This window comes from Podarcis erhardii (genome assembly GCF_964252035.2).
Source record: "Podarcis erhardii genome assembly, chromosome: W".
In the NCBI taxonomy this organism is placed as follows: domain Eukaryota; kingdom Metazoa; phylum Chordata; class Lepidosauria; order Squamata; family Lacertidae; genus Podarcis; species Podarcis erhardii.
In genome coordinates this window covers 1,834,851-1,851,258 of record NC_138506.1, presented here as the reverse complement: position 1 = coordinate 1,851,258, position 16,408 = coordinate 1,834,851, and the positions used below count along the sequence as shown (strand labels likewise).

The window sequence follows — 16,408 nt, the reverse complement described above, 5'->3', positions numbered from 1 at the left end:
GGAGGCCGTGCGCCTTCTTCTCAAGGAAGCTGAATAAATCGGAACAGAACTACACGGTGTATGATCGCGAACTGTTAGCTATTTATGCAGCATTTCGCCAGTGGAGACATCTCCTAATAGGGGCTCAGCACAAGATTCAGGTTTGCACTGATCACAAGAACTTGGAATACTGGAGAACAGCGCGAGTTCTCAACCAGAGACAGATTCGATGGGCACAGGAGTTCTCCAAGTTCTTCTTTGAGATCAAGTACGTGCCAGGAGAAGAGAACGTGAGAGCAGACGCGCTTTCCCGGAAACCGGAGTACACGAAAGGAGAAGGACCACCGGAAGCTCGACACGATTTCCCTGAGGAACGATGGGTTTGTGGGGGAGCGTTGGTTGGGAAACGAGAACTAACCGAGCTAATTCGCCAGGACGAATTCGCCCAAACCAGAATCAGGGAACTCAGGGGAACTGAGGGAGACCGGGGAGGTTTTGAGGAAAGGGAAAGACTGCTATATTACAAGGGAGCAATGTATGTGCCCGGGGAGGCCTTGCTTGAAAGGGTGCTCAAACAGCTTCACGACAACCCAACAGCGGGGCACTTTGGGCAACACAAGACCATGTTACTGGTCACCAGGGAGTTTTGGTGGCCAAGGGTGAGGGAAGATGTACGAGAGTATGTACTGGGGTGTGACCGCTGCCAAAGGGCCAAGGGAGAGAGGGCAGCCCCGGCAGGGCTACTGGAACCCTTACCCACACCGGGAAGACCCTGGGAGGTGGTGTCTATCGATTTCATGACAGATTTACCCAAATCCAGAGGGAAGACAGCAGTCATGGTAGTAGTAGATCTGCTAACCAAAATGTGCCATTTCATAGCGTGCTCTCATGCAGTGACTGCAGAGGAAACCGCCCAGTTGTTCATGAATCACATCTTCAGGTTGCATGGGGCTCCTTCGAGGGTTATCTCTGACCGAGGGAAACAATTTACCTCGAGGTTTTGGAGGAGGCTTATGAACTTATTGCAGGTGGAGATGGGATTCTCGACGGTGAGGCACCCGGAAACTAACGGGCAAGCAGAGAGGGCGAACAGCATTTTACAGCAATATCTACGCTGTTACGTCAACGAGAGACAGAACGATTGGGTAGAAAAGCTAGCACTGGCAGAGTTTGCATATAACAATGCGGAGCATGTGTCCACGGGGATGAGCCCGTTCTTGGCTAATTATGGGTGTCACCCCAGGGCCTTTCCCGGGAGGGGGGAGGAAGGGGGGAGCGTGCCCGCCGCAGAGCAGTTCGTGGAAGAAATGGAAGCCCTGCACCAGCAGCTTAAGATGAATCTGGAAAGGGCCAAGGAGGCGTACAAGAGACAAGCAGACAAACGCTGCCGTGAAGGGGAGACCATTAGGGTGGGGGACCGGGTGTGGTTATCCACACAAGGCTTACCCTTCAAGGGCGGGTGTAAGAAGCTGAGGCCAATACGGCTGGGACCATTTGAGGTGACACACCAAGTGAACCCGGTGGCATTCTGGCTCAAGTTGCCAGACAGCATGAAAATCCACCCGGTATTTCATAGGTCACTGCTCTCACCGTACAGGGGGGAGCGGAGGGTCCGGGGGGTAGGAGGGGAAGGGCTCACACACCCACAACTGGAAGAGAGGGAACACCACCACCAGGTAATGGAGATCCTGGATTCGTGCTGGCAGGGGCGGCAGGTGGATTACCTAGTAGCTTGGGAGGGGGAAACCGAGTCAGAAAACACGTGGGTTCCCGTGGGGGAAATAGATGATGAATTTCTGGTGGAAGAGTTCCACAACAGGTATCCGAGGAAGCCCAAACCCCTGGAGCGATTCTGGGAGGAGCAATTTGCCACCACCGATGAGGAGGAGGAGGATTTCGTGGGTTTTCCAGCTTCCCCAGAGGAAGGAGGAGAATCGTCAGGAGAGGAGGAATCAGATTGGGAAGCCCCTCCCGTGAGGAATCGGAACGGGTGGGAAGCTGGGTTTGAGTTCTCGGACGACGACAGCAGCTCCTTTTGGGGATTCCCTACATCGTCAGCTGAAGAAGCGGACAAGGTCACATCACAGGGTCAGGCCGGGGGTGGAGGGGGTCCTGGGAGGGAGGTGGATGTCAGGGAACTGACATCAGAGCGAGCAGAGCGAGAGGTGGAGGCAGGGCTCCAGAGCGATGCCGGAGAGGGGACCAGCAGGGGGGAAGGAATTCAGCGTAACACCAATAGACATGAGAGGGAGATGGAGGAATTGGTGACAGGGCTCCAAGACCCTTCACCCGAATCTAGTGGAGAGAGCGCTGGCACGCCCCTGCCTTTCCCTCACTTGCGCAGACGCGTTCTGCGCAGGGAACATAGGAGGAGACTTGGGGTCAAACAGCTTTTATGCTGGAAGAGGTTCAAGAAACGCCCACTGACGGATTCTGCAAGTGACTAACAGGTCACGGAGGGCGAGCTCTAACCCTAAACATGGTTGAGCAAACAAACTGACTAAACTGAAGGCAATTTATGCACAAGTAACCCCCTTACAACCATTACAGTTACTTACAGATACAAAAGAAAGAGGCGGTTTGGCCTGCCCTCCCATACCTTAAATTGTATTATGAGGCTGCATGTTTGGTATGGATTAGGGACTGGATAAAGCTGGAAAAGCAAGAAGCATTGGATTTGGAAGGTCATGATAATAGATTCGGATGGCATGCATATCTATGGTATGGGAAAGGAAAAGTACATAAAGGATTTTATAATCATATAATTAGGAAATCATTAATGAGGGTTTGGGAGAGATATAAAGATTTAATAGAACAGAAGACACCTTGGTGGCTCTCAGCACTTGAAGCTTTGCTGCTCAAGCCACTTGGTAAAAAAGGAAAATGGCTTACATACAGTGATTTACTAAAGGACCGAGAAGGAAAATGGAAGCTAAAAGAGTATGAGGAAATAAAAGATCATTTTCAGAGTTGGTTACTGTCAGGGGCTCAGGAGCAGAAGCACAGGAGGGGGAGGAAATGGAGAGCGAGGGGGAGGAATCCGAGGGGAGCGTAGGAGATGACAGTGGCCCGAGGGATTCCATGAGCCTCTCCAGCAAATCGGAAGATTCACAGAAGGGGGCGCCAGTGGCCAGGGGTAGGGGGTTCCCAAGGGGAACGCCCCAGGAGCAAGGGGGCAGCAGGGACTCCCAGAGCAGTAGTTGGAAATCAGGACCAGCTTCCCCACCAGAGCAGAGTGGGGGGGAAGGGTCCCAAGTATCGGGGCCAGTGCATTCCCCACCAGGGAGAGAAGACGAGGCAGAGCTGACCACGCCTCCATCGGAGAGTCGGACAACGGAGGGGAGGTCAGATCCGGCCAGTATCCCGGAAGAGGGAAGCAGTGACAGAAGTAGTGTAACGGTTAGGAGAAAGGTCACTGGGTTGGCGCGAGAGGCAAGTTCAAATGTACAGGAGCGCGGGACAGCAGAGAATGAGGATTGGGAACCGGGTCCTAAAGCCCGCCGGAGGCAGGGGGAGGAGCTAAGCGACTCAGCGTCGGAAGAGTCCAGAAAGGGCAATGCCCCAGCGGGCAGGAGGACCCAGAGGAGGAGAGAGCAGCGGAAAAGGTGGAGCAGGGCTAGGATCTTAAACTGGTGTCAGAGGGGAGGAGACTCAGACGGGACTTCGCCGATCTAGGGTTTAAGACGTAGGGCTGCACGCTGCGGCTTTGAAATGGAAACTGAACTTCAATAAAGACTTTTGTACATTAAGACAGCCTAGCGTTGGTCCTCTGTGAGCTGGGACCTAGAGGCAGCTCTGACAGTTACATTACAGGCAATTACACAAGATATACAAAGAAGACAACAAGAAAGGATTTAGTTATACTACTTCTAGATTTCAAAAGGAAATGATAGAAGGAAAAGTGAAGTTGCTGAATGGTGCATATAGTATTCTGCTAGAATGGGAAACAAAAGATGAGGTGAAATCGGTCATGATCAAATGGGCACAAGATATAGGACATAATATACAATTTGAAGATTGGGTTAAATTGTAGAGAATAGATTTAAAATTTACAGACTGTTCTCTTTTGAAAGAAAATTACCTAAAAAAACAACAAAATGAATTGGACTCCCTGGCAGGTTTTGAATAAACATACACAAATTTATTGAGGGATAACATAGAAGATAGATAATATAAGGATGTATACAGTTTTATAATATGCGAAAGTTAACACTGGATGAGAAATCAGAGAGGAGCTGAGGGAAGTCGTGGGGGGGAGGGAGGGAGGGTTTGTTGGGGAGGGGGGAGGGGAAAAATGGGGGGGAATAAGGAAGATGATTTGTTTTGATAATTTGCTATGTTGAAATTGTTAATAAAAAAAAATCGAAAAAAAGAAAGAAAAAAAAGACTGGTGTTATATGCTCCTGGCGGCCACTCCCAGTCACCAGTCTAGCTGCCGCATTCTGGATTAATTGCAGTTTCCGGGTCACCTTCAAAGGTAGCCCCATGTAGAGCGCATTGCAATAGTTCAAGCGGGAGATAACTAGAGCATGCACCGCTCTGGCGAGACAGTCCGCGGGCAGGTAGGGTCTCAGCCTGCATACCAGGTGGAGTTGGTAGACAGCCGCCCTGGACACAGAACTGACCTGCGCCTCCATGGACAGCTGTGAGTTCAAAATGACTCCCAGGCTGCGCATCTGGTCCTTCAGGGGCACAGTTGCATCATTCAGAACCAGGGAGTCCTCCACACCCACCTGCCCCCTGTCCCCCCAAAACAGTACTTCTGTCTTGTCAGAATTCAGCCTCAATCTGTTAGCCGCCACCCATCCTGCAACCACCTCCAGACACTCACACAAGACCTTCACTGCCTTCACTGGTTCTGATTTGGAAGAGAGGTAGAGCTGGGTAACATTCGCATACTGGTGAACACATAGCCCAAACTCCCTGATGATCTCTCCCAGAGGCTTCAGATAGATGTTAGAAAACATGGGGGAGAGGACGGAACCCTGAGGCACCCCACAAGTGAGAGCCCAGGGGTCCGAACATCCATCCCTTAACTCCACTTTCTGAACACGGCCCAGGAGGAAGGAGCGGAACCACCGTGTAACAGTGCCCCCAGCTCCCAGCCCCTCAAGATGGCCCAGAAGGATGTCGTGGTCGATGGTATCAAAGGCCGCTGAGAGATCCAGCAGAACTAGGAAACAGCTTTCACCTCTGTCCCTAGCCTGCCGGAGATCATCAACCAGCACGACCAAGGCAGTTTCAGTCCCATGATGAAGCCTGAATCGCAAATGGAAGGGATCCAAATGGTCCGCATCCTCCAGGCGTGCCTGGAGTGGTTCCGCAACCTGTTGGAAAACGCCCTGGGGAGGCTCCTTCAGATGGCAACTGAATGATGATCTGTTGAGAAGTTCATTAATTGTTAATAAGGCCCAAAAAACCCTAAAGGATTATTTTGAACTTAATATGAATCAAGGAACGGAAATAAGGGTTATTTGGGAGGCCAGCAAAGCGGTAATGAGAGGGTTTCTGATACAACAAAACGCAATTAGGAGAAAGTCACAGAATGAGACAAAAGATAAAATTATGGAACAACTAAACGATAAAGAGAAGAAGCTTAGAGGAAACCCAAAGAATTTGCAGATCCAAAAAGAAATTAAAGCCCTACAGGTTCAATATTCACAGTTAGTAAATCAAGAAATTGAATGGAAGATAAGAAGGATGAGACAAAGAAATTTTGAATCTGCAAATAAATGTGGGAAATTATTAGCCTGGCAACTAAAGAAGAGACAAAAACAAAGTACTATTACAAACATTGATGCAGAAGGAAAATCTGTAGAGCAGTGTTTCCCAACCTTGGGCCTCCAGCTGTTTTTGAACTACAACTCCCATCATCCCTGACTAGCAAGACCAGTGGCAAGAGATGATGGGAATTGTAGTCCAAAAACAGCTGGAGGCCCAAGGTTGGGAAACATTGCTGTAGAGAACCCTGCAGACATTAGAAAATGCTTTTACAAATATTATAAACAACTGTATAAAAAGGATAAAGAAGATATAGGGAAAATCGAGCAATTTATAAAGACTAATGGGTTGCAACAGATTCCGGAGGATAAAAAGAATCTACTAAAAGGTGTAATTACAAACCAGGAAGTGGAACAGGCAATAAATTCAATGCAACTTGGCAAGACACCAGGACCTGATGGTCTATCAGCGAAATATTATAAGACATTGAAAGACTGGCTCATTCCACCTCTGGTAGAAGTATCTAATTCGATTTTGGGAGGGGGCAAAGCACCTGAAACCTGGAAGCAAGCTTACCGTAGTTTTCGCTCCATTACACGCATTTTTTTCCTCCTAGAAAGTAAGGGGAAATGTCTGTGCATGTTACAGAGCGAATGCTTCCCTCCTCCGTGGTTTCCAGCGGGAGAAGAGCCGCTGAATGGGGAGGAGAGAGGGACAGAGTGCCTGCTTCTTTAAAGGAGCAAAGCGGGAGGGGAGGGGAGGGGACGGCTCCTGTACGGTTGGCTCCTTTAAAGCAAGCAGGCTCTCTGTATCTCGTCCCGCTTTGCTGGAAATAGCAGGAAAGATTTTCAGCTCGTGTAAGTGGCTCCTGTCCGGTAGGCTCCTTTAAAGCAAGCAGGCTCTCTGTCCCTGCAGCAAAGTTTTTCAGCTTGCTAAGGAGGGGAGGAGGAGGGAGAGAAGCAGAGCTTGCTCCACGCGTGCTCCTTGTCCATTGAGTTCTTTTCCTTCCCTCCCCACTTAAAACGTGGTTACAAAGCACAGATCCACATGGATCCTCAGGATTTTTGCACTGGGTCACCCCAAATTCACCATCAGATCACATGTCTGTGGCCACAGCATGAACCACAAAAATCATACATCCACTGTTTCGTGTAGAATATTTTTTTTCTTGTTTTCCTCCTCTAAAAACTACATGCGTGTTATGGTCAGGTGCGTGTTATCGAGCGAAAAATACAGCATATTACTCTGATTCCTAAACAGGGTCAAGATAGATCCAATGTTAAAAACTACAGACCAATCTCCCTACTCAATGTGGATTATAAAATTTTTGCAAACATACTGGCCAACAGGCTGAAGCAGGTTTTATCTGAGTATATTCATAAAGACCAGGCAGGATTTCTGCCTGGAAGACATATGAAAGACAACATTAGAAATGTTGTAGATATTTTGGAAAAGTTAGAAGAAAGAAAGAGTTGTAAAGCAATGTTAATGTTTATTGACGCAGAGAAAGCCTTTGACAATGTTTCTTGGAGTTTTATGTTACATAATTTAGAGAGTATGGGGATAGGTCATGATTTTTTAAATGGTATTAAAGCGATCTATCTAGAACAAAAAGCTAAAATTATTGTAAATAATGTGGTTTCAGAGGAAATTAGAATTGAGAAAGGAACCAGGCAAGGGTGCCCACTTTCCCCTCTGTTGTTTATTTCAGTCCTGGAGGTCTATGATTAGAAAAGATGAACAAGTCAAAGGTATTACAGTAGGTTCGAAACAATATAAATTAAAAGCCTTTGCTGATGATCTAGTTCTGACATTACAAGATCCATATTCCAGTGCAGTCAAAGCACTGGAGCTGATACAAGAGTTTGGTCAGGTAGCAGGATTTAAATTAAACAAGAGCAAGACCAAAGTAATTGAGAAAAATCTGGATAATGAAGAAAGGAAAATACTACAAGAAAAAACGGGCCTAGATTTTGTGAAAAAAGTTAAATATTTGGGCGTGAACCTGTCTGGGAAAAATCTGAACTTGTACAAAGATAATTATGAGAAATTATGGAATGAAATTAAGAGAGATTTGAAGATATGGTCAAATTTAAAATTGTCATTAATGGGCCGGATTTCTGTGATTAAGATGAATGTGCTGCCAAAGATGCTCTTCCTGTTGCAAGCCCTCCCAATTATAGATAATTTGAAATGCTTTAAAGAATGGCAGAAAGCACTCTCTAGATTTATCTGGCAGGGGAGGAAACCCAGAATTAAATATAAATTAGTTACGGATTCTAAAGAAAGAGGGGGATTTTCCCCGCCAGATTTAAAAATCTATTTTGAAGCTGCTGCACTTTGCTGGATTAAAGAATGGATGCAACTAGAAGACACAGATCTATTAGATTTGGAGGGATTCAACAATGTGTTCGGTTGGCATGCATATTTATGGTATGACAAGGTAAAGGCCCATAATGCATTTTATTTTTTTTTTATAATATTTTTATTAAGTTTATGAAATACAGAAAAAAGAGATAAAGACAGATATAAATAAAGTAGAGAAATTACAAATTTCCATAATCCTTTTTTCCAGCACATCTATTGGACTTCCCCACATCCTCCAAACCCTGCGTTCTCTGTAATACAAAACATCAGCAATTTGTTAACTTATTTCAAAGCTTATTGTATCTTTCATTTTATTATGTTGCCTAGTTTCAAAACTGTTGTAACCCAAATCTTATACGTTTTAGCTTAAACACAATAAAGTTATTTCATTATTCCACCTCTGACTTCTTGTACCTTAATTTCCATTTCATTAATTTACAATTGCTGAAGCTAGAATTTCTAAAAAGTGCATTTTTTAACATTCATACAACTTGTAATGTTTTTTCAAATAGTCTTTAAATTTTTCCCAGTCCTCCTCGATTGTTTCTTCTCCCAAGTCTCGGATTCTGCCAGTCATTTCGGCCAGTTCCATATAGTCCATCAACTGCGTCTGCCATTCCTCCAGCGTGGGTAAATCTTGTGTCTTCCAATGCTTAGCAATCAGGACCCTTGCTGCTGTGGTAGCATACATAAAAAAAATTCTATCTTTCTTAAGTACTCTCTGGTCCACAATGCCCAGAAGAAAGGCCTCCGGTTTCTTAGGTAAGGTAAATCTAAGTACCTTTTTTAGTTCATTATGAATCATCTCCCAAAAGGCCTTCACTTTCGGGCAAGTCCACCAGAGATGGAAGAATGTCCCTTCCGCCTCTTTACATTTCCAACATTTATTGTCAGACAGGTGATATATCTTAGCAAGTTTGACTGGGGTCATGTACCACCGGTATATCATTTTCATAATATTTTCCTTCAAGGCACTACATGCCGTAAATTTCATTCCGGTGTTCCATAACCTTTCCCAGTCTTCAAACATAATGTTGTGCCCCAAGTCCTGTGCCCATTTTATCATGGCGGATTTGACTGTCTCGTCCTGTGTATTCCATTTAAGCAGCAAATTATACATTCTCGAAAGTAGTTTATTTTTTGGCTCTAACAGTTCTGTCTCTAATTTCGATTTTTCCACCTGGAATCCAACCTTTTTATCCACTTTAAAAACCTCCTGGATTTGAGCATAGTGCAACCAATCTCGCACCTTGTTTTTCAATTTTTCCAAGCTCAGCAACCTCCAATTGTCTCCAATTTTTTCAATTATTTCCCAATATTTAGGCCAGTAGGCTTCCATGTTAAGTCTCTTACGTGCCTTGGCCTCCACCGGTGAGAGCCACCTCGGAGTCTTACTCTCCAATAAGTCCTTATATTTTGTCCAGACCATCAAAGGCCCATAATGCATTTAAAAACCATGCAATTAGGAAATCGTTGTATAATGTTTGTATAAAATATAAAGAACTCTGAGAAAGAAAGACGCCCAGATGGCTTTCACCAATGAAGGCAAAGGCCCAGAAAAAACTAAATATGGACACCAAATGGTTGAGATATTATGATTTATTAATAGAAGAAGGAGGAGGTTACAAATTAAAACCATTTGATCAAGTTAAAGATAAGCTAAACTTGGTTACATTACCACCAGATCAATGAATTGTATAAATTGGATAAGAAAAATGGTTTTGCTTATGAAAAATCTAAGTTGGAGACCGAGTTGTTGGATACTAAAGATAAAAATTTATCTAAAATGTACAAGCTATTGTTGGAGTGGCACACAAAAGATGAACAAGTTAAATCTGTGGTGATAGATTGGGCAAGAGATGAAGAAAATAATATAATGTTTGAGGACTGGGAAAGATTGTGGAAGAAAGGGGTCAAGTTCACCGCATGTACTCTGTTAAAGGAAAATATAATGAAAATGATGTATAGATGGTATTTGACTCCTGTAAAATTAGCAAAGATATATCATAATTGTGACAATATATGTTGGAAATGTAAAGAAAAGGAAGGAACCTTTTATCATATGTGGTGGACCTGTCCCAAGGTGAAAGACTTCTGGGAAAAGATTTATAATGAATTGAAAAAAATGTTGAAATATACATTTATAAAGAAACCAGAGACCTTTCTTCTTGGAATAACAGGTTTGGAATTGCCCAAGAAAGATGTTAAATTATTTTTGTATGCCACAACTGCTGCTCGTATTTTGTTAGCTAAAAAGTGGAAAACCCAAGAATTACCAATGATAGAAGAATGGCAGATGAAGATGATGGATTTTTTGGAGCTAGCCAACCTAACCGGAAGAGTCTGCGACCAGAAGGAGGAGGAGTATCAGGAAGAGTGGATTTAATTTAATGATTATATAGTTAAATTTGTTAAGTTAAATTAACTGAAAACAGCTTGCAGATACTTGATTGGCTTAGGATTTTATTTATGTTAAGTGATGAATTAATATGTTTAATTCCATAAGGTGAGGATTTAAGGATGTTAATGTTGAAGTTAAATTTCATAAGAATTGGGATTTGGAAAACCGTTAAAAGGACATGCAATGAAATTCAACCAAGGGGAAGCGAGGAAGTCACTTAACAAAGTTAATAAGTGTAATTTTCAATAAGGCTATGATTTATGTTTGTTGTGTTTGTTTGTTTATAATATTGTGAAAACCAATAAAAAAAAAATAGAAAAAAAGGAAAACGCCCTGGGGATGCCTGCAAGCCCCCATATCTCCGAGCATCCTCCGATGTGTGCAGCACTGGAAAAGGCATCTCCCTTCATCTCCAGGGAACTCAGCGACATATACCAGCTGGCATATGCACACTAATCTTCTGGCATAACACAGCAACAAGCGTGGGACATTGTAGATCTAAGCTACTATTTATTTACACTCTATATACAGACTACAGCATAATGGTGTCCGTTCTTTTCCGAGAGAACAGAAGAAGTGAAAGTACAGTCCAAAGTACATACAACGAAAGAGAGATAAGGCTGTCTTCCGTTCCCATAGTCTTCTCAGACAGGCATGTGATTTACAACAATCTCAAATGCAGCGACGGTGGAGTGAAATGCTAACACAGCCACCCGCTCAATCACCTTGCCCAAGAATGGAAGTTTTGAGACTGGGCAATAGTTGGCCATATGGGCTGGGTCCAAAGATGCTTTTTTAAGAAGCGGTTTAATAATTGCCTCTTTCAGTGGGTCTGGGAAGGCTCCCTCACAGAGGAAAGCATTCACCACCCATCTCCCAGCCCAGCACTTCCCGGCTTGCTTTTATGAGCCAGGATGGGCTGTTAAGGAGACAGGTGGTTGGTTTCACTTGTCTAAGCAGCTTGTCCACATCCTCGGAGGTAACAGATTGGACTTGATCCCACGCAACTTGACTAGACAGGACTCTAGCACTCTCCCGCCCCGGCCCTGCTGCCATGGTGGAGTCTACCTCTTCCCAAATCTGAGTGACTTTATCTTTCCTGGTGTCCCCTTTAATCCCTCTTCAAAGAATAAAGACACAAGAGTCTTTCTGAGTAAAGTAACAAAATGTTTACTCACATTTCAGTTCATTTGATCCCTGAAAGGCAGGCTTTACTTGGTAGTTACACAATAAAGAGTCTGAGTTCATCTCATATGGAGACTGAACTCATGTGCTGCTGGCTGAGAGCCAGCAGACAGCAAAATTACATTAAGACAACAAAATGGATGGAGGAGAGCAGCATGGCAGCAAAAGATAAACAAGAGAATAGAAAGCAAGTGAAGCAAGACAAACAAGACTGAGAAAATGGCTGCATGACTCGGCACTTTTATGGAGTCAGCCAGAGCGATGCCCATCTCCTAGGTCACATGCAGGGGAGGGATGCTCCACACCAGTGGAAAAGGACGTTACCCTGACTGGATGTCCCCCTGCCTGTGCCCACGCTAGGGAAATAAGGAATGTTGCATTTGACTGCACCAATGGATTACATCCCACAGGGATATTGTGCTGAGCTATCAGTATACAGATGCTTTACCGACTACCATCAACAAATAAGGAAGATCCCTGCCCCAGGGAACCAACAATGTACCATACATTTTAGCAACAGGGAAACAACAGAGGGAAGATTTTATTTTATTAAATAATAAGTTCAGGGAAGTGAGAGATAAGGCTAACAAGGGGTGACTACGCACAAGCGTAGTCTCATTTGCTTGGGATGTACTTCAGCAGCATGCAAGGCCTCACAAGTGACATCACTTTGGGAGGAAGACAGGGGGGATACTTACAGTGCTTTTGTACACCAGGAATGAGAAACCCATGGTCCTCCAGATGATGCTGGACGGTATCCCGCATCATCGCTGCCAACAGGCCATACTGCCTGGGACTGATGGGAGCTGAAGTCCAGCAGCATCTGGAGGGCCTATTGCACACTGAATGCAGTATTTCAACAACTTAATCATGATTCAATTGAGAGTAAAGTTCACCTCCAGTAACTTGACTGACACTCTGCTGAATCAAGAGGCCCAGTTAAAGGGATTTTAATGCCATTCAAGGCTTGTGAAATTCTTTTTTTTTTTTTTTCATTGACTCCAGGGTCCTCCTCAGCCCTGCTACAAATTTCCTTTTTTTTTTTTTTTTTTTTTTAGAATAATTTTTATTGATTTTACAACATAAACAAAAAACAAATAAACATAACACGACTTCCCCAAACCTCCCCTTCACTGCATCCATATTTTAAAATTTTTAGCAATTCTTCATCCCATTTTTATATTTAATTCTCTTTAAAAAAAAAAAAAAAAAAATCTATTTTATAAATTTCAATTTATAGCTGTAATTCTTTGTATCCAATCCCTTGACATCTTAACATTCCGAAATTTTACAACAATTTTTAAGATAGATTTTAAATTTTTTCCAGTCCTCCTCCACTGTCTCTTTCCTCTGGTCACGTATTCTGCCGGTCATCTCTGCCAGTCCCATAAATTCAGTCACCTTGATCTGCCATTCTTCCAGAGTAGGTAATTCTTTAGTCTTCCAATACTTCGCCAAAAGGATTCTTGCTGCTGTTGTTGCATACATAAAAAAGGTCCTATCTTTCTTTGGTACCAATTGGCCGACCATGCCCAGGAGAAAAGCCTCCGGTTTCTTTACAAATGTCCACTTAAGGATTTTCTTAATTTCATTATAGATCATTTCCCAGTAGGCCTTAATCTTTGGGCAGGTCCACCAAAGGTGATAAAAAGTTCCTTCACATTCATTGCACTTCCAACAATTGTTATTGGGCAAATGATATATCTTTGCAAGCTTGACTGGGGTCATGTACCACCTATAGATCATTTTCATTATGTTCTCTTTCAAGGCACTACATGCCGTAAATTTAATACCTGTGGTCCATAACTGCTCCCAGTCAGCAAACATAATATCATGACCAATATCCTGTGCCCACTTAATCATAGCTGATTTAACCGTTTCATCCTGTGTGTTCCATTTTAGCAGCAGATTATACATTCTAGACAAGTTCTTAGTATTGGGTTCTAGCAATTCTGTTTCTAACTTTGACCTCTCCTTCTGAAATCCTAGTTTTCTGTCCTGCTTAAAAGTTTCATTGATCTGGTAATAATGTAACCAATCTCGGACTTTAGGTTTCAATTTCTCAAAACTCTGTAGTTTCAACTTTTCACCATCGTATTCTATAATCTCACAATATTTTGGCCAATCTGTATCCATATTCAGTCTTTTTACCGCCTTGGCTTCCATTGGTGACAACCACCTGGGGGTTTTACTTTCAAACAAATCTTTATATCGATTCCATACATTATACAATGCTTTCCTAACAATATGGTTTTTAAAATTTCTATGTACCTTTACCTTATCGTACCATAAATATGCATGCCAACCAAAACTATTATCATAACCTTCCAGGTCCAGAATGTCTGTATTCTCAAGAAGTAGCCATGGTTTCAGCCAGCAAAAAGCTGCTGCTTCATAGTAAAGTTTTAAGTCCGGCAGGGCAAAGCCCCCTCTATCCTTTGCATCAGTCAAAATCTTAAATTTTATTCTGGGTTTTTTGCCCTGCCAGACAAATTTAGATATATCTTTCTGCCACTTCTTGAAACAGTCCATCTTATCTAGAATTTGCAATGTCTGGAACAGAAACAACAATCTCGGCAATACATTCATCTTGATAACAGCAATTCGGCCTAACAAGGAAAGTCTCAATCTTGACCATATATCGAAATCTTTCTTCACTTCGGCCCAGCATTTCTCATAATTATCTTTAAATAGATTCACATTCTTAGATGTTAAATTCACCCCCAGATATTTTACCTTTTTAGTAATTTCCAAACCAGTTTCTCTTTGAAAACTGTCTTTTTCCCCCACCGTAAGATTTTTTTCCAACACCTTTGTCTTATGTTTATTTAATTTAAAACCTGCTACCTGACCAAATATTTCAATAAGTTCCAAAACTCTTTTTGTACTGGTTTCTGGCTGTTGTAATGTCAAGACTAGATCATCTGCAAATGCTCTTAACTTATAATGTTTAGTTCCGACCTGTATACCTTTAACCAGCTGGTCTCTTCTAATCATATTTAGGAAAACCTCCAGTACCGATATAAACAATAGAGGGGAAATTGGGCATCCCTGTCGTGTCCCTTTCTCTATTGGAATTTCGTCCATAACCATACCATTTACAATTAGTTTGGCCTTTTGCTCAGAGTAAATTGCACTTATACCATTTTCAAAATTCTTGCCTACCCCCATCCCTTGGAGATTCCTCTTCATAAAACTCCAACAAATATTGTCAAAGGCTTGTGAAATTCTTACCTATTTTCTCCAAATTCTTTCTCCAGCTGGTTCAGGATCCTTCTTTTCTGAGCACTGCATGGGGTGATGATCCCAATGTTGCGAAAGCTGATGTCTCTCTTTTTGCTCTTAATTAACTTCATTAATTCTATTACCAGCTTAACTTCCTGGAGATTAATGAAGGAACTGAACAAGAAAGAAATAGAAGGGGAGGGAGAAAGGGATGAGCTGAAGGCCTTGTATTTGGATGTGTGCCTCATTTTAAAAGTTATCACAGATTCTCTCTCTTAGGGTTCCTTTGGGACATACACTCAAAGAACTGCAGAGTTGGAAGGGACCCCAAGGGTAATCTAGTCCAACCCCCCCTGCAATGCAGGAATTCCAACTAAAGCACTCATGACAGATGGCCATCCAACCTCTGCTTAAAATCCTGCAAGGAAGGAGAGTCCACAGTCACCTGAGGGAGTCCATTTCACTGTCAAGCAGCTCTTACTGTCAGAAAGTTCTTCCAGGTATATAGTTGGAGTCTCCTTTATTGTAACCTGAAGCCATTGGTTTGAGTCCTAGCCTCCAGAGAAGGAGAAAACAAGCTTGCTCCATCCTCCATGTGACAGCCCTTGAAATATTTGAAGATGACGGTCATATCTCCTCTCAGTCTCCTCTTTACCAGGCTAAACATACCAAATTCCCTCAATAGTTCCTCATAAAACTTGGTGTCCAGACCCTTGATCATCTTGGTCACTCTGCTCTGCACATGTTCCAGCTTGTCATCACCCTTCTTAAATTGTGGTGCCCAGTACGAGACATCGTATTCCAGGTGTGGTCTGACCAAGGCAGAATAGAGTGGTACTATTACTTTCCTTGATCTGGACACTAGACTTCTGTTGATGCAGTTTAGAAGATCATTATATTTTTTTTGCTGCTGCATCACACTGCTGACTCATGTTAAGCTTGTGATCTACTAAGACACATACTACTAACAATGCCTTGTTAGTAATATGAGATGGTGTCCCCCATCTTATATTTGTGCCCTGAACAGTGCTAGATGACCTCAAAGATTGCTTCAATCTTAGCTTTTTAAAAAACACTTAAGTGTGCCCACCCACCAACAGCTAAGGAGAACATGGCCACAAAAGCTGCCACATGCTCTTATTGTGGTGGAAAGTGGGAAAACACCAGATCATGATTGCTGCAGCCTTCCCATTGGGACATCTGGTTGCTCACTGTGAGGACAGGATGTGGGATTTGATGGGATTCTGGCCTGATCCAGCAAGCAAGCTCTTCTTATGTTCTTGATCAAATCAATCTGTGGCAGGTAAGTTACCCACAGATCAGATCGTGAAGCTGAGGCTCCAATACTTTGGCCACCTCATAAGAAGAGAGGACTCCCTGGAAAAGACCCTGATGTTGGGAAAGATGGAGGGCACAAGGAGAAGGGGACGACAGAGGATGAGATGGTTGGACAGTGTTCTCGAAGCTACCAGCACGAGTTTGACCAAACTGCGGGAGGCAGTGGAAGACAGGAGTGCCTGGCGTGCTCTG

The 16,408-nt window shown here is 43.4% G+C and overlaps 1 protein-coding gene across 1 annotated transcript in view; it reads right to left on the bottom strand.

Moving 5' to 3' along the window:
- Positions 1–16,408, bottom strand: part of LOC309333186 (putative helicase senataxin) — a gene marked incomplete at its 5' end in the record, with an annotated part of 95,627 nt that overhangs the window by 12,404 nt on the left and 66,815 nt on the right. Inside the window, one exon of the mRNA XM_081846586.1 lies at positions 14,888–15,052. Coding sequence (XP_081702712.1) covers positions 14,888–15,052 — 165 coding nt within the window. The remainder of the gene's footprint in view (positions 1–14,887; positions 15,053–16,408) is intronic.